This window comes from Bos grunniens, chromosome 12 (genome assembly GCF_055505025.1).
Source record: "Bos grunniens cultivar Pamir isolate PY7600 chromosome 12, Bosgru_T2T1.0, whole genome shotgun sequence".
Classification (NCBI taxonomy): domain Eukaryota; kingdom Metazoa; phylum Chordata; class Mammalia; order Artiodactyla; family Bovidae; genus Bos; species Bos grunniens.
Genome location: NC_141176.1, coordinates 81,998,018 through 82,016,163, shown reverse-complemented (window position 1 = coordinate 82,016,163; position 18,146 = coordinate 81,998,018). Strand labels below are relative to the sequence as shown.

The 18,146-nt window shown below is 49.1% G+C and overlaps 1 protein-coding gene across 4 annotated transcripts in view; it reads left to right on the top strand.

The window, feature by feature from the left end:
• The window catches only part of SLC15A1 (solute carrier family 15 member 1), a 47,730-nt gene that overhangs the window by 4,362 nt on the left and 25,222 nt on the right, over positions 1-18,146 (top strand). Inside the window, exons 1-5 of one of the 4 annotated variants that reach the window (XM_086330413.1) lie at positions 10,296-10,493; positions 14,172-14,188; positions 14,897-14,978; positions 15,116-15,257; positions 16,169-16,288. In XM_086330413.1, coding sequence (XP_086186539.1) covers positions 10,337-10,493; positions 14,172-14,188; positions 14,897-14,978; positions 15,116-15,257; positions 16,169-16,288 — 518 coding nt within the window. In that variant the 5' untranslated portion in view covers positions 10,296-10,336. Of the gene's footprint in view, positions 1-10,295; positions 10,494-11,246; positions 11,385-14,171; positions 14,189-14,896; positions 14,979-15,115; positions 15,258-16,168; positions 16,289-18,146 lie in introns of those variants that run through there. The other 3 variants (XM_086330410.1, XM_086330411.1, XM_086330412.1) reach the window with 3 other exon arrangements.

Here is an 18,146-nt window from a genome sequence, read left to right as displayed (position 1 = left end):
GAGGAACAAACGTTTTCCTCATTTAGTCCAAACACGTAAGTTCCATGATATATTCATTCCCTTAGGCTGCTGTAACAAAAGTATCACAAACCAGGTTGTTTAAAATGGCAGAAATTTATTGTCTCGCATTTCTGGAGGCTAGAAGAAACCCAGGTATCAGCAGGGCACGCTCTCTGAAGGCCATAGGGGAGGATCTATTCTCTGCCTTTCCTCTTGGCTTCTGGTGTTCTCAGCCAGCCTGGCATGCCTTGGCTGGTGGATACTGCTCTCCCGTCTCTGCTTCCATCATCACATGGCCATTGTCTTCCCTCTGTGTGCACGCGGCTGTCTTCTTATCAGGACACGGGTCGTATGGGATCGGAACCCATCCTACTCCAGGATGACCTTGTCTCAAGTCTTCACGTCAGCAACAACCCCATTTCCAAATAAGATCACCTTCTAAGATTATGGAAAGGACTGTAGTTTTGGGAGAACACTGTTTAACCCTATATGTGGTACTAGAAGCAAACTTCCCTGGTGGCTCAGACAGTAAAGAATCTGCCTGCAATGAGGGGGACGATCCCTGGGTTGTTAAGATCCCCTGGAAAAGGAAATGGCAACCCACTCTAGTATTCTTGCCTGGGAAGTCCCATGGACAGAGGAGCCTGGTGGGCTACAGTCCATAGGATCGCAGAGTCGGACATGACTGAGTGACTAACACTTACTTAAAAACGTAAATGGTACTAGAAAACATTCTCTCTGAAATAAGTGTATTATTTATCAATAACTTTAGTTAGGAAATATTCATAGTGTGCATAGATCGCTCCATTGTGGCCGGCATCCTCAGTTTAGGTGCTGCATTTAGTAACTAGTGTCTTCCCCCAGCAAGACAGATGGGTTTTTCCAGTCATAGCTCTAATCCCTCCCAAACTACAGTCTAGTTAATAACAGAACTGGTCTGTAAACACACCCCCGAGTACATAATAGTAGGTGAATCAGAAATGTTCACAGTGATGTCATAGACATGGGTGATTTACCTCGTTAATTCTAAAAGTAATGTCCAGACTCTGTTGATGCTGTGTTCTGGATAAGTGGATAAAGTTTCCAGGCAATCTTTAACTATGAATAGTGTTTAGTGTTTAGCTTTTTCTCTCTTCTGTGCGTGTTCATTCTAAAATCATAAGACGGAAAAAAGTAAGTCACCTAACACTTCTGTGGAGAGCTGTTAGGTAATATCTGATAAAATTTAAAATACACACAATGTTTTATCAGCATTCTACTTCTAGAAATTTCTTACGGATATTCTCATGTATTCTCATGACAGGATGGAGCCATGTTCAACCTAAATATCAACAGAAGGAAAGCATTTGCATTCTGTACCTAGTTTTGCAGCCTAACTTCACACTTACCATGATCAGGAAGCAGTTTTTCTAGTCATGACTTAACATCTTAGAGCAAAAAGCCTTTATGTCTAAAATTGCAGGTCTTTAACTTATTTTTAATCGCTTCCAAAGAAACTCCCCCAAAGACCAGAGGACAGGTTTTAGCGTTTTGTTTTGTTTTAGTTTAGTGACACTTGCATGCATCAGGCATTGTTTTCTCCTGTGAGGATATTCACCGGGTCAGGGCCAACGGTAACGCGCTTGTTTCTCTTGCCTGTTGGGTGCGCGTGACTCGCCATGGTGGTGGCGTCCAGAGGCCGGGAGCCCCTCCTCTCCCATTCTCTCCTGTTTCCTTTTACAGCAGCTCTGAGGCATGGTCTGTCTTTACCCTGAGAATATATTTGTTTATTCACTGTCAGCTGTCATGGCATTTAGAGTCAGCTTCACTCTTAAGTTCAGAATACAGAGTGTTCCTTTTTTTTTTTCCTTTAAAATTTGCCAGCCTCCATTTTATTATTTTTTTTTTTTTGGCCACTTGGCATGTGGGATGTTAGTGCCCCAACCAGGGATTGAGCCCGCACCTCCTGTGTTGAAAAGGCAGCATCTTAACAACTGAAACACCAGGGAAATCCCCACCGGCTTTCCGTGTAGAATATAAGAATGTCCAGGTGTAAAAAGCTTTTGCACAGCCAAGGAAACTGTAAGCAAGGTGAAAAGACAACCCTCAGAATGGGAGAAAATAATAGCAAATGAAACAACTGACAAAGGATTAATTTCCAAAATATACAAGCAGCTCATACAACTTAATACCAGAAAAACAAACAACACAATCAAAAAGTGGGGAAAAGACCTAAACAGACATTTCTCCAAAGAAGACATACAGATGGCTAACAAACACATGAAAAGATGCTCAACATCACTCATTATTAGAGAAATGCACATCAAAACAACAATGAGCTATCACTGCATACCAGTCAGAATGGCCATCATCAAAAAGTCTACAAACAATAAATGCTGGAGAGGGTGGGAAGAAAAGGGAACCCTCCTGCATTGTTGGTGGGAATGTAAATTGATACAGCCACTATGGAAGACGGTATGGAGATTCCTTACAAAACTAGGAATAAAACCACCATATGACCCAGCAATCCCACTCCTAGGCACATACCCTGAGGAAACCAAAATTGAAAGAGACACATTATCCCATTGTTCATTGCAGAACTATTTACAATAGCTAGACCATGGAAGCAACCTAGATGTCCATGGACAGATGAATGGATAAGGAAGTTGTGGTGCATATACACAATGGAATATTACTCAGCCATAAAAAGGAACTCATTTGAGTCAGTTCTAATGAGGTGGATGGACCTAGAACCTATTATACAGAGTGAAGTGAGTCAGAAAGAGAAAGATAAATATCATATTCTAACTCATATATACGGAATCTAGAAAAATGGTGCTGAAGAACTTATTTACAGGGCAACAGTGGAGAAACAGACATAGAGAACAGACTTATGGACACGGGGAGAGGGGAGGAGAGGGTGAGATGTATGGAGAGAGTAACATGGAAACTTACGTTGCCATACGTAAAATAGCCAATGGGAATTTGCATTATGTCTCAGGGAACTCAAACAGGGGCTCTGTATCAACCTAGAGGACTGTGATGGAGAGGGAGATGGGAGGGAGGTTCAAGAGGGAGGGGCCATATGTAAACCTGTGGCTGATTCATGTTGAGGTTTGACAGAAAACAGCAAAATTCTGTAAAGCAATTATCCTTCAATAAAAAATTAATTAAAAAAAAAAAAAAAGAATGTCCAGGTACAGGTACAGGAAATCCCTGGAGAGCAAGGATGGTTTTCGTAACCCCCAGTAAACTCGTCCCCTGAGTCACTGATCAGCCTCCGCCTGAGGCAGAACTTAGGCCCGTCCCTGGAACTTTCTGTTTTGCGTAAGAGCTTACTAGGTACTAACTCTGGCTGCCCTCTCCCTGCAGTAGAAGAATACACTGTCTCTGAGCACGTCCCGGGGGCTTAGATCTGGGGCGCCCAGAGCTGATTTATTTCTGAGGGAGAATGGGAATGGCCGTCAGTAATACAGACCTGTGGTTATGGAAACAAGATGCTGAAAGCTGCAGGTGATTTATAAAACCATCAGAGGCAGCCGTTATGGGCCTCTTATGCCTGTGATTTTAGACAGTTCTTTATAGAAATCTTTTTTTAAAAAAGTATTACTAGGAGGTTGGGCTTCCCCAGTGGCTCAGATGGTAAAGAATCCACTTGCAATGCAGGAGACCTGGGTTCGATCCTCGGTTGGGAAGATCCCCTGGAAGAGGGCATGGCAACCCACTCCAATATTCTTGCCTGGAGAATCCCATGGACAGAGGAGTCTGGTGGGCTACAGTTCATGGGGTCACAGAGTCAGACACAACTGAGGGACCAAGCCCAGGAGTGGGCCTACAAATGCTGTTTGGGGTTTGTGTCCCCACCCCACCCCCTGCCTCCCCGTGGTCCATATACTGAGGTCCTAACTCCCAGTACCTCAGAATGTGACCTTACATAGAAACAGTCATTGCAGATGGAGTCAGTCCAGGTGAGGTCACCCTGTAGGAGGTAGCCCCAGTCCACTGTGACTGGTGTGCTTAGAAAGAGGGGGACCCAGACACAGCAGCAGGGAGAGGACCAGGTGAAGATGAAGGCAGCGATCTAGTGATGCTAAAACAAGCCAGAAACCATCAGGGCTGGCCAGCAACCCACCAGAAGCTGGGGCACAGGTCCCTCACAGACTCGCCCTTCACAGCCTTGGCAGGAACCAGCTCCACCTTGCAGCCAGAACTGCGAGATGATAACATTTCCGTTGCTCTAAGCTGCTCTGTTCGCGAAATGAACAGAAGTGCCCCCTAGGGACATTAATTAAGGACTGCCAGCCTCAGCCCTGACCAGGGGACCCCCCCAGTTCAGGGAAGGCCGAGGCAGCTTCAAGATTCATGTAGGAACAGGCCCAGCTGCTGGTTGGCAAAAGCTGCCCCGAGGTAGCTCACTGCATCCACACACAGGAAGGAAGACGGGCCCCCTGCCTCCCGGTACCCAGCAAAAGGGTGACGCTGAAGTAGCAGACTGATGACAGCAGCGTGGTCGTGAGGGGCCCTGTGGCCGAGGAGCCAGTGCCTGGCTGCAGCCAGATGGCTTCGTATGGCTTCGTATGCCATGTCAGTCTGCTTGGGGGTGGAGAAGGGCCACTGGACAGAGAGCCTCATGCCTTTCCAGTCGGGTGACAAGGTCACCAGCACCCAAGATGTCTGGTCCCTGCCCTGGGATCGTGGCCAGAGTCGCTTCATAAAACCTCCACCGTCCCATTGGCGCTGGTTTCCCCGAATTCCTCAAGCAGCTCCAGGTTGTTAGAGTTTAGTGGACATTCCCGATTCTCAAAGGCCTGATAACGCTTTTGCTTTTCTCAGCGGTGCTGGCAGGACAGCCAGGAATTTGATTAAATGGCTTTCAGGAAGCCACACATCAGCGTGTTGGATGTCTGGTGGTGGTGGTTTAGTCTCTCAGTCATGTTTGACTCTTTGCAGCCCCCCCAGGCTCCTCTGTCCATGGGGATTCTCCAGGCAAGAATACAGGAGTGGGTTGCCATTCCCTTCTCCAGGGGATCTTCCCGACCCAGGGGTCAAACCTGGGTCTCCTGAACTGCAGGTGGTTTATATGGCTGTTTGTCAATGTAGCAGGGGAAGAAGGTTCTCTCAGTGGGGATGAAGGGAGTTGTGGAAAAGAAGCTATTTCTGTAAAAACAAGTCCAGACGGGCAGGGCCAGTGCCCCCAGGGGTACAGGCTGTGCCCTGCCCAGAGGCCCCAGAGCAGGCCCAGGCTGGAAGGCAGCGCCTGGGGCCACTGAGCCATCTCCACTCTTGAGCTGTGCCCCTGGGCGAGATCCGGCCAGAAAGATCACAATTTTCCAAAGTGTACAAAATTGCCGTGTGAACAAGCAGGGACCCTGAGGTGGGGGAATGTGGCAAGACATTCCAGGAAGGAAAAAAAAACTAATCAGGTCAGGAAGAGCTCCTCCGGAAAACAAGGGCCTCCGGTGATAGACGCAGGCTGTCTGCTCTGAAACGAGCCTGACTCTGGGGGCAGAAGCCCACTGAAGGAAGGGAAAAGCCCTTTGGCTTCTTGATCAAAGTTGATAGATTTGGGGGGAAAAAAATTAAAGCCAGCCTGCCTCTTCCCCTGTGCTTCCGCCACCAAGCCTCAGTTCAGTTCAGTCTCTCAATCGTGTCCAACTCTTAGCGACCCCATGGGCTGCAGCACACCAGGTCTCCCTGTCCATCACCAACCCCCGGAGTCTACTCAAACTCATGTCCATCGAGTTAGTGATGCCATCCAACCATCTCATCCTCTGTCGTCGCCAGCTGCAATTACACCTGATGTATCTCTTGCCAGGCTCTTTTTTAAGTTACCGATGCTGTATTTTCTCAAAAAAAAAAAAAAAAGGAGGGGGCAATCACATGATACGTGAGGCTCTGAAACTCTTTTCAGAAGTCGGAACAGCTCGCTGTGTCCGGGGTGGTTGTAAAGAAGACTAAAAGGATCTAAGGGAGGAGAGAAGGGTGGGAAGGGGAGGCGCTCACTGCCCTAATGCTGCGGGGAGCCATGCAGGAGCCAGGAGAGGGGAGAGGTAGGAGGCCTGGCTCTACCGCTGGGGTGAAGGGCGATGGACGTCAGGTCCCCAGCAGAGGCCGGGCCGTGCAGGAGGCAGAGCCTGAGAGGTTAGAGGGACGTCCTGAGAGCCTCCACCCTGGACACTCAGGTCAGTGGGGTGGACAGGAGATGGGGAAGGCAAGGCAAAGCATTTGCTTGGCACCGTTGTCCTGGTAAATAGAGGACGAAGCTTAGAAACAGGGAATGAAGAGCCAAGGCCAGACTCACATCATAGGAGCTGATCACCCGGATGCGAGCGCTGCCTGGTGCCTGATGGTGCACCAGTCCCCTCCTGCGATGCTGGGCAATGAGTGAGTGGCCTCCAAACTGTATCCCGAGAGGGCTTGCTACTGTGAAGGCAGCCGGCTCCACCCTCGGAGTTTCTGATTCCACGTGTCTGCAATGTACCCAAGAAGTTGCATTTCCATTGAATTTCCAGGAGCTGCTGGTGGTGGTGGTGGTCTAGGGCCCACCCTTGGAGAACTGCTGCACTGGAGAGCTTTTAAATGTTCCTTTAACACCTGCAGCCACTCACGTGGTCACGTACTATTCTGCTACCCGTTTGAGAGCAGCTTGATTGAAAGTCCATGCTTGCCAGTGGCTTATATTTGAGAAGTCTGACTTTCCTCTGTCCACAACTTCCTTATCCCATGACCTAATTCCCCCCAGTGACATCATAAGGACCTTCTGATTTGATCAATGAGAGCACCCCTGGAGGGGATGGCCTCTTTCTTCAAGGGCCACCTCTGTCCCCTGCCAGGGCTCCCATGGCAAACTCTTATCCGTGTTTTCAAGTCAGTCCATGCCAAACATCCACCCACACTACCCAGATGTTTTCCTGGGATGCAATTAATAACAAACTTCATTAATGTAGGTTCAATCTTATCAACCAACTGGCAAAGAAAGTGTTAGCACTTCTAGATGAAGGAATGGAGAATCCAGTGGTTGAGTGCTTTGACCAGATCCTCATGGCTGGGAGGAACATCTCCAAGCTGATTTCAAAGCCCCATGTCCTTCCACCAACTGGCTGCAGAGCCAACGTTGTAAGAGGAGTTGTCACCTCAGCTCCAAAGCTGCCTCTGCCAGGAGTGAGGCTAAGTGTGCTCTAGCAGGACCATTGTGTTTGCTGGGGTCTTATGTGACTGATTTGGGGAGGCATAAGGCAATGGCACCCCACTCCCGTACTCTTGCCTGGAAAATCCCATGGGCAAAGGAGCCTGGTAGGCTGCAATCCATGGGGTCGCTAAGAGTCGGACACGACTAAGCTACTTCACTTTCACTTTTCACTTTCATGCATTGGAGAAGGAAATGGCAACCCACTCCAGTGTTCTTGCCTGGAGAATCCCAGGGACGGGGGAGCCTGGTGGGCTGCCGTCTATAGGGTCCCACAGAGTCGGATACAACTGAAGCGACTTAGCAGCAGCAGCAGCATACACAGCCTACAAGAACCATCATCAAGGAAACTCATTTTACTCTTGGTTTACAGAACCAATTTCAGACACCCTCATTCCTAACAGCAGTCCTATAAGGCAGCAACCCCACTTTAGAGAAAGGTAATGAAGAGTCAGTAACCTGCAGAAGCAGGGTGACAATATACAACCTTGAATTGATGCTTTTGAACTGTGATGTTGGAGAAGACTCTTGAGAGTCCCTTGGACAGCAAGGAGATCCAACCAGTCCATCCTAAAGAAAGTAAGTCCTGAATATTCATTGGAAGGACTGATGCTAAAGCTGAAACTCCAATACTTTGGCCACCTGATGTGAAGAACTGACTCATTTGAAAAGACCTTGATGCTGGGAAAGATTGAAGGCAGGAGAAGGGGATGACAGAGAATGAGATGGTTGGATGGCATCACTGACTCAATGGACATGAGTTTGAGTAAACTCCAGGAGTTGGTGATGGACAGGGAGGCCTGGCATGCTGCAGTCCATGGGATTGCAAAGAGTCGGACATGACTGAGCAACTGAATTGAACCTGCAGAATCTAGCTGAGCAATTAATTACAGATTCTGCCAAATTCCAAAAAGAAGGCAGGTGCCACGTACAGACTCCTAAGCCTCAGATAGAAAATGTTGCTTAAGGGGAAAAAAAAATGATAAAAAGGAAATTTCGCCAACAAATAAAACTTGGTAGGAAGTTTGAGTCTTTAGATCTATGTAAATAGTGATGAAAGCCGGGTCTCCTGCATTGCAGGCAGATTCTTTACCATCTGAGCCACCAGGGAAGCCCCCCAGAGTGAAAGTGTTAGTCACTCAGTTGTGTCTGATTCTCTGCAAGTCACCAGGCTCCTCTGTCCATGGGATTCTCCAGGCAAGAAGACTGGAGTGGGTAGCCATTCCCTTCTCCAGGAGATCTTCCCAACCCAGGTCTCCTGCATTGCAGGCAGGCAGATATTTTACCATCTGAGCCACCAGGGAAGCCCATGTAAACAGTGATTAGACCTACATCTACAGAGCTTGAGACAAACCCATGAGTATGAGTTTCTTATGGCTGCTATAACAAATCGTCACAAACTTAGTGGCTTAAAACAACACAAATTTATTGTCTTAGAGCTCGGGAGGTCAGAGCTCTAAGACAATAAATTTGTGTTGTTTTAGGCCACTAAGTTGGGAGGTCAGAAGTCTTAAATGGGGTAAAATCAAGGTATGGGCAGGCTTCTTCTGTCTCCTTGTCCTTTCAGCTTCTAGAGGTCACCACTTTCCTTGGCTTGTGGTGGCCTTTCAGCAGTTGGCTGTCATCCCAACCTCTGCTTCTGTCTTCATATCTCCTCCTTTGACTCCTTTAAAAACCCTTTTGATTACACTGGAGCTCTCAGATGATCCCGGATAAATGCCTGCCCTCAAGGTCTTTGGCTGAATCACTCCTGGCAGGTCCCTTTTGCTGTGGCAGGAAACATATCTATATGACCCTGGGGATCAGGCATGTGGACATCTTTGTGGGACCAAAGTTCTGCCTCCCATACCATGCAACTTCAGAAATGTCATCCTCAATGAATCATGCAGTGCTTAATTTTTCCCTTGATTTCCCTCTCAGTGATGAGAGGGAACACTTTCCTCTGCCTGCAGGAGCAAGGTTCTCTATCCCGCAAAGATGCCTCATCCCCTCCTTTCCCAAGTCCGCATCCTAGAAAAGCATCCTTTACACCCATCCTGTTAACAAAGAGTTACTAGTAACTAGGAGTTACTTAGTTACTAGTTTCTAAGTAATAAAACAGTTCATTTAGGGTTTCCATCCCCAGATGGTTCAAAATGTGGAACGTGCTTCATTAGGTACTCGGTAGAGTCACCTTCATGGCAAGGTTCCATTAATGAGGAGAAAGCAACCATGTGTCTTTCTTGGTTTTTCCTGCTGTCCCCAAAAGTCAGTGATCATAGAAGTTTATGATGTGCATTTATTTTACCAAAGTCTGTAGCCAGAGAGCGAAAAGCACTGCTAGGCTTAGGATAACAACAAGGCCGGCATTGATTCCACAGTTGCTGGGTGCCTAGGGTAAGCTGTTTTACTCTGATCTGTAATTAAAACCAAATGACCCATGAGTGATTCGAGAAACATCGGACCACTCGAATACGCCAGTGAGATTTACTGTCAGAATATCAATGATAGACACAGCCGTACCAAAGTAAACAGACTCTGCCGACAGTTGACATTTGAGTTCAAATTTGAGCTTGAGCACTTGAGCTTCCTCAGACAGCAGCCCTGAGAGGACACAGGTGTATTAATTAAGCGCTAACTGCAGTGGTATATCCATCCATTACATCTGAATTCTATGAAAGAAGAGCTTAGCAACCTCTACCCCACAGCAATAAAAGTGGTTCCTTGGAACACACAGCTTTCAGAAAATAAAAGGTATCCTAAGCGCCGACTGGGTAGTCAGTCTCAGCTTTTCACCTGAGTGAGTGTAGGAATTTCGTTTTCCATGATGTAGTTTGGGTGTGATGGTTGCTGTAACAAGGCTCAGCGTTTCTTTTCTGTGACCCTACTCACTTGTGAACTAAACAAAACCTTTGCCAGTGTTAAGTCACTCAGTTGTGTCCGACTCTTTGCAACCCCGTGGACTATGCAGTCCATGGAATTTTCTCAGCTAGAATACTGGAGGGGGTAGCCATTCCCTTCTCCAGGGGCTCTTCCAAACCCAGGGATCTGACCCAGGTGCGCTGCATTGCAGGCGAATTCTTTACCAGCTGAGCCACCGGGGAAGCCTGTGCTAAATAATGCTCAGCCAAAAGTTTACAGGTGCTACCCTGACTCGGCAAAGTCTTCCCTGCAAACCAACATTTATGAGAAATGTGTGAACGCCATGATTGGAGCAAAGCTCCAGGCTGTCTCTGTCATCCAGGTGTTCACACCCTCCAGCTTTTCTCTAGAAGGCCCATCGCAAGAACCAACCTGACCTCTGGTGTGGACGAACCTCGTGACTTTGTTTGGTCTTTGGGATGCATTGGTAAGGCCACATTATCTGAAGTCTTAAGTAAGCGGAGCATCGTACGGCCCTACCAAGTCCCCAAGAAGACAGAACAAAGAAATGGGCAGGCTTCAAATACAGCCGACAGGCTCGTCCTGTGGAGCTCTGCAAAATCATCTTCCTGGGAGGTCCTTTGATTTCAGAGCAGAGTGGGCCTCTCCGCACTCTGGTGATGAAACACGGAAGCATGTAGTCTGGGTGTGAAACATGGCTTGTTTATCCCCCAGGGTCCCATCAGGAAACAGTTGGCATACTCAGAAAGACATTTAGATGGGGGTGGGGGCCAGGGCTCCCTAAGTGACGGGCGGGTACCCAGAGTGGTGGCCTTACCATTGCCACCAGTAGGAAGTGGTACAGAGCCAGGACAGAAACCTCGAAGGAGAGTCGCGTGGAGAGAGAGGACTCCCCCATGTCGGGGGCGGAGCGGCTGGCCCTGGAGGATTCAGCCGCTGAATCTGAAGTGGTCAGGGAGGAAAATGCCCTGACCCTCTGACCTCCCGCCACCGCTCCCCTGGGGCCAAACCGTGTGGGGATTGGGAAGACATGGGGGCACTGATGAAACCCACCAGGTCAGCCTCACAGGCTCCCAGAGTCCAGGTTCACCAGGTTCACTGGAGGAGCTAATGGAACTTTGGAGTGAAGCAGCCAGGATGTGAGCACAGTCCTTGAGGACCGGAGTGGCTGGTTCTTCAGGATACATATTCACTCAGCAGACATTTGGTTTCCAGTCTGTGAAAAGCACCATGTGAGGGGCCGAGGATGCTGTAATAGTAGCAGCTTCCCCTGGAGGACGCATCGAGCCCAGGGCCGGGGCTTCCCCCGCGGACTCTCATCGCCAACCTAGGAGGTGGATGGGATTCCCGTCACCTGGTAGGCAGGCTGCGTGCGGAGGAGGTGGGCTTGCCCAGGGGTGCAGGGGGATGGGGTCAGCAACAAGACTAGGATCCCATTCCCATTCGACCTCATGCGGTACTCCTCATGTGTTGCCCCGGAGAACAGCCCCTTCCTATAAGAAAGTCTAACTGGGGAGAAAACCAGTCCATCAGCGGTGAAGAATCTCCTTCCAGAATTTTCATCTCTCCCACCTTGAGAACAAGGACTAAGACAGCATCACTGCTCTTAAGTGAAAGTAAAGTCGCTCAGTCGTCTCCGACTCTTTGCGACCCCATGGACTGTAGCCCACCAGGCTTCTCCATCCATGGGATTTTCCAGACAAGAGTACCGGAGTGGGTTGCCTTTTCCTTCTCCAGGGGATCTTCCCGACTCAGGGATTGAACCCAGGTCTCCCGAATTGCAGGCAGATGCTTTACCCTCTGAGCCACCAGGGGCTCTTAAGTGGGAGGGTGTCTAATGTGAGGCGAGGGAAGTATAGTTACCCAGCGGGACCAGCTTCAGGAAGGAAGGCTCCTTCTTTACGAGATGGGGGGTGGTGGCCTGGAAGACCACGTGGTCCAGGCCAAGAAGGGGGTTCCTCAGACAGAGTTGCAGTTGTGTCTTCTGGGATGGGGCCCTGGACGAGCACAGGATGAAAATACAAGGCGGCCAGTCGGAGAGGCAGGGCCTGGAACAGGGAAGGTGTAAGAGCTCGCGGTGGGGCCGTGGGGGAGACACCAGCGAGCAGTTCAGCCTCTGTACCAGTTCTCCACCCCCTGTCCCAGACAAGGGCCCAGGAGTGTCCTGAGGTGCCCAGGGCCGGGATAAAATTTAGGTACTTAAATCAGGCAGGCAACTTGACCTCACAGTCTGCATGTGGTTCGCAGGGGACCATCCCCAGACCAGCAGCACTCACTGATGTGCCCTTGGACTTTGTTAGAAATGCAAGCTCGGGGGACCTACTCCTCCTTATTAGAAATGCAACCTACTCCTCAGGCCTCCAGAGACAGCAACTCTGGGCATGGGATCCAGAAACTGCTCTCTCAAGCCCTAGGGTTGGTTCTGAGGCAGGCTCCAGTTTGAGAACCTCTGCTCATGGGCTTGCCAGGTGGTGCCGTGGTAAAGAATCCGCCTGCCAATGCAGGAGACATAGGAGATGTGGATTCAATCCCTGACTGGGAAGATCCCCTGGAGTAGGAAATGGAAACCTATTCTAGTATTCTTGCTGGGAAAATTCTACGGACAGAGGAGTCTGGCAGGTTACAGTCCATGGGATCGTGAAGAGTTGGATATGACACACACAGACATACACACACACACACAGCTGTGGAGCCACGGATCCGTAAGTCTGAAGATCATGACTATAAGGAACTCGAAGCTGTGGTCAGTGGGGCTGGGGTGAGGGGGTGGAGAAGGGGTGGAGAGGGGGTGGGTCCCCAGGGACAGAGGCATGTGAAATAGCACAGGACAGCCCCTGATAAATAGGGGCCAAGGTGTGCGGGGACAGGGGGCAGTGCAGGAGATGCTGCCGTTTGCTCGCTCAGTCGTGTCTGACCCTGACCCCGTGGACCACAGCATGCCAGGCAGGAGATACAAGGACTTGGGCAAGACTCCGGGTGAGCTCTGGTCACCGTTCACGGGAGGCAGTAGGGCAGGGACAGGGGGGATGAGGGGTTCAGCTAAGGTGGAGGAGGCCGTCAGTGGCACCTCGCTTGTGCCAGCTCACTTGGATCCTTACCCATTTTCTTCCTGCTCTTCTAAGTCCCTCTTCTAATGCTAAGCCCCTGCTGGGCACTGGGTGCTGGAAAAGATGCTGGGGATAAGGGGCTGGAGGCCCCGTGATTCTTCTGGCAGCGGGGAGGCGGCGATGGAAACTGTCGGTTATTGCCCTCTGGTTATGCAGGGAGGTTGGAGGTGGCTTCGCTGTCTCGAGTTCAGGTCTGTGGGTGTGCAGACAGAGAGGCAGGTTGGCTGTCCGGGAGCCTGTGTGCCTGGGGGACTGGGCAGGAAGAAAGGCATTTTAAAATTAAACCTTCTTTTTAGACAGAATGCTATTGCACACTTAACACCATTCTGTCTAAAAAACAATGTTTAATTGCACACTTAACAGGGCTTCCCTTGTGGCTCAGCTGGTAAAGAATCCACCTGCCATGCGGGAGACCTGGGTTGGGAAGATCCCCTGGAGAAGGGAAGGGCTACCCACTCCAGTACTCTGGCCTGGAGAATTCCATGGACAGTCCATGGGGTCACAAAGAGTCGGACACAACTGAGCAAGTTTCTCACACACACACACACACACACACACTTAACAGACCACAGCCTACTATAAGATGAAAGGCGGCTGGGGAACCCGGAGGAGATGGGATCGTCACCACGTGTCGGATGCGCGTTGCGTTTTCTATCTCCGTTTTCTCACCCTCACCCAAACCCCCTGGCCTCGTGAGACCGTGAAGGACATTCCGAAAGCTGGGGTTTTATCCCGCGGGCGCCAGGCAGCCTTTGAAGCCTCTCAAGGAGGAAACAGTTGCGGCAGATCCTCTGAGTCTCTGATTCTCCATCCTGACCACGCATTTGCCCTGATGAGGAGCTGATGAAAAGAAAACGCAGCTACCGGCCCAGCCCCGCTCAGCAAAGAGGCCGAGGCCCAGGCCTGGACCGCAGATGGGGCCCGAGCGCCGGGGACAACACCCCCAGCGGCCCGGCCGGCCGGAGGGGCTGAGCTCAGACTCAGCAAAAAGCGCTTGGCATACTCGCCTCTAACTGTGGCGTTTTGTTTTCTTTCAGGAATGTCCGTGCCGAAGGTGAGTGTCCTTCCTCCTTCCCCATGTGGCTTCGTGATGTAAGCTGTGAGCTTTACAACCTGTTTTGCCCCTTGTTGTCCACAACTGCACACCATTCACTTAATGTGCATCTGGCATCCACAGGGAACCATCCTGAGTCCCTGTGGGGCCTTTTCTTCTCTTTAGAAACTCCTGTGTACAGGCATCCCTCGTGTCATCATGCTTCGCAGAGACTGTTTTTGTACAAACCAAAGGTTTGTGGCAACCTTGTGTTGTCAGATGATGGTTAACACTTTTCAGCAATAAGGCATTTTTAAATTAAACATTGTTTTTTAGACATAATGCTATTGCACACTTAACAGACCACAGCGTAGTGTAGACATGACTTTCGTGTGCACCGTAAGACCCAAAACTTTGTGTGACTTGTTTTATCACAGTTATTGTTTTACTGCAGTGGTCTGGAACCAAACTCACTGTATCTCTGAGGCCTGCCTGAATAGCCCTTTCCAGGCTAACAATAAAACTGTAAAATAAGAAAAACCTTCATTTCATTGTTGTCGCTATGTAGAGTGTTAGGGAATAAAAAATTCTTAATCCTGGATCCCACCTCTGGAGGGTCTGCGGTAAGTTACTAAATACACACCAGCTGCTTTCTGCTGTTCGTCCTCACTGATGACGCTGGACCAGGGAGGGGCTTGTTTCCAGCCCAGACTGTTTTCTCTTTGGCAGAGCTGCTTCGGTTACCCCTTGAGCATCTTCTTCATTGTGGTCAATGAGTTCTGCGAAAGATTCTCTTACTATGGAATGAGAGGTAACTCTTCTCGACACCCCTCACCCCCATTCCCACCACCCCGACCCCGCCCCCCCACCCCCGGTCAGTGAGGAGCCCGAGTTGCCTCTGCCACTGCTCACCTCCTTGCCATCTCCTCCACTACCCTCTGCAAAAAGCACTCCTGATCCTGTACTTCCAACGCTTCCTGGGCTGGAATGACAACCTGGGCACCGCCATCTACCACACGTTCGTCGCCCTGTGCTACCTAACACCCATCCTCGGAGCTCTCATCGCCGACTCCTGGCTGGGGAAGTTCAAGTGAGTCGTGGCAGCTCTCTTGTTACTAATGAGCACGCCAACGAGTAATGAAGATAAGCCTTGAGAGTTGGCATGGTGGGCTCAGGGCACAAAGAATTAGGGAACGTAAAATACTCTGAGGAGAGGCCCCATTTCTGCTCATCTTCGTACGGCCAGAGTTCAGCAGCGGCCTGGCATTCAGCAGGGTGGATGTGAGTAGCGTTGGTAGGATTTTTGGCCTCCTGTCTCATGTTGAAATAGTAGCAGGAATATGGTCTGTTAATGATGCATGAGGAATTAAGGGCTGGGAGAACAAAGAAGCTCCCTGAAATCACCCCAGCAGCTGAGAGGCTCAAACTGCTAGACGGTGGGGCATAGGGTGCTCAGCCAGTCCTGCAGGGAGAGGTCCAAGAGCAGCCTCAGTGGTGGGGGGTGGGGGTGGTCCTCGGGAATTTTCCTTGGACTTAACACAGAAGGAAGTAAAGGCTCTTCCAGCTGAAATGCGTGACGTGGGCAGATGCAGAAATATTCACCATCTCAAAATAAGTCAGTATCATTCAAAATTAACCAATGGACCACTCCTGCCCAAGTGTTGTTACCAGATACACGATCATGCCCTCTCACTGTTCAAAGATGCAGGTCCTCATTTTGATAGTTAGGCATTGAGTCTTTCACATAGTTCAAAGAGAAAACAGATCTTCCTTCTCCCCAGGCTCCTCCAGCCCCACTTTGCTGAACGCCTACGTGCTGGGGGCCAAATTCTTTAGCAGGCTGCCTTTCAAAGGGGTATCCGGTTATAGTCCCAATTTGAGAAACAAGGACAGTCGTGACTGGGCTTTTGAAAATTGGAAGCAGAGGCCTTTTTGCGCTGGTGTCGGAAGTGGACGGTCTTGTGCAATTGACTTGGATTCTCTTGACCTCTTTTAACACAGGACAATCGTGTCGCTGTCCATCGTCTACACCATTGGGCAGGTAGTCATTGCAGTGAGCTCAATTAATGACCTCACGGACTTCAACCATGATGGAACCCCGGACAGTATTTCTGTGCACGTGTGAGTTGATGTTACCTGTGGCCCTGCCCCCGCCTCCTCACTAGCTGCTTGTTCGGTGCTCTGATTTTTTTTGTTTAATTTTTAAATGGAAGTGTAGTTGATTTACAGTGTTGCGTTAGTTTCTGATGTGCACCAAAGTGATTCCATTATACATACATATTCTTTTTCATATTTTTTCATTATGGTTTATTACAAGATATCAAATACAGTTCCTATATAGTAGGACTTTGTTGTTTATCTATTTTATATATAGTAGTTTGTATCTGCCAATTCCGAACTCCTATTTTATCCCTTCTCCCTTTACTGCTCTAATTTTTAATCATTTTCCTTGAAACGTTGGGCTTCCCAGCTGGCACTAGTGGTAAAGAACCCACCCGAAAATGCAGGAGACATTAGAGATGTGGGTTTGATCCCTGGGTCAGGAAGATCCCCAGAGGAGGGCACGGCAGCCCACTCCAGTATTCTTGCCTGGAGAATCCCATGGAAAGAGGAGCCTGGTGGGCTATAGTCCATGGGGTTGCAAAGAGTCAGAGATGAATGAAGGAGCTTGGCACATAGCATACTTGAGACTTCATCCTAAGTGGAAGGAAGACTTTCCTTCCCCATCAGCGTAGAGAGAGGTGTTTGACTGACTCAGAGCTGGGTCTTCAGGATGTAACTGTCCTAACCGTTGTCTGGAGTCACTGCTCACTTGGAGGCTTGGCGTCTTGGGTGCACCTCCCGTGAGTCACCATCAGCTCACACAGTGTTTGTGTTCATCTCTATCTTCCCTGGAAGGACACGGACCATATGGACCCAGGTCCTCGGTTTCCCCGGGTTTCCTCAAGACTCTGTGCCTTCTGTTTTCAGTCTAGTGCCACATCTCTGCTCATTTTTCAGTAATTCAGTTTGTTCCAGTCTGATGTTCTGCTTTCTTAATGAAAAGTACTATTGACACCAGCTCCCCTGTGAGATGAATTTCCCTTCCCAGCAGTCTGGCCTAGCAGACAAGTTGTAAAGATTTATTTCACTTCCTGGTCTTTCGATTCAGTTCCTGGATCCATAGTAAACCATCTAATGGGTTAGGAAAATACCATTGAAATTCAAATTAGTATCTGCAGTATCTTGTGTTTCTGGTTTGTTGGTCAATCCGATTGCCCTCCAGACTAGTCCCTGGATGTGACATGCATGGTCCCCCCGGGGCACCGTGTTGGTGGGGGGCAGCAGGTATAAACTCAGCCCACAGCTCAGACTCCCAGGGTCCGTGCCCCACAGACGAGCTGTAAGACCTGGGCCAACCTCCCTCCTCCACGCCTCAATTTTCTAATCTACAGTATCAATTAAGAACACGTACTTTGGTGCCAGGCTATATGGGTTCAAGGTTTTCCTGTGCCTCTTGCTTATTGTATGATCTTCAGCAAGTTTTTCACCTCTGTGCCCAGGAGTCCTCATTTGTAATGATACCTGCCTGTGTATTAATCCAGGTGGAGACCCCGGAACACTGCCTGGCAGGCAGTACATACGTAAGAAAACGTAGTGACTTATTTTATTTCGTGAGGTTAGTACTGAAACCCTGCTGAGAGTGGAGGGTATATAATATTCAATTGGCTATGTTTTTGTTGTCCTTTAAAATGCTTAGAGTAATACCACCAAAGACAAGTTGTTTTAAGAGGCAAATAGGCTGAAAGAGATGTTAATCCAGGAAGATAGACATTTTTTTTTTTTAATTTTTAAAAAATTCTTGCTATGTGAAGTATCGTCCTTGACTTTATCTGTTTCATAAAATATTTTTAGCATTAACAACCAAGAAAATATGGAATAAGCGTTTATAAAATCCGAAATGTGTAGTGAGTGCGGGCTCTGTCAATTCAGTTGTGTC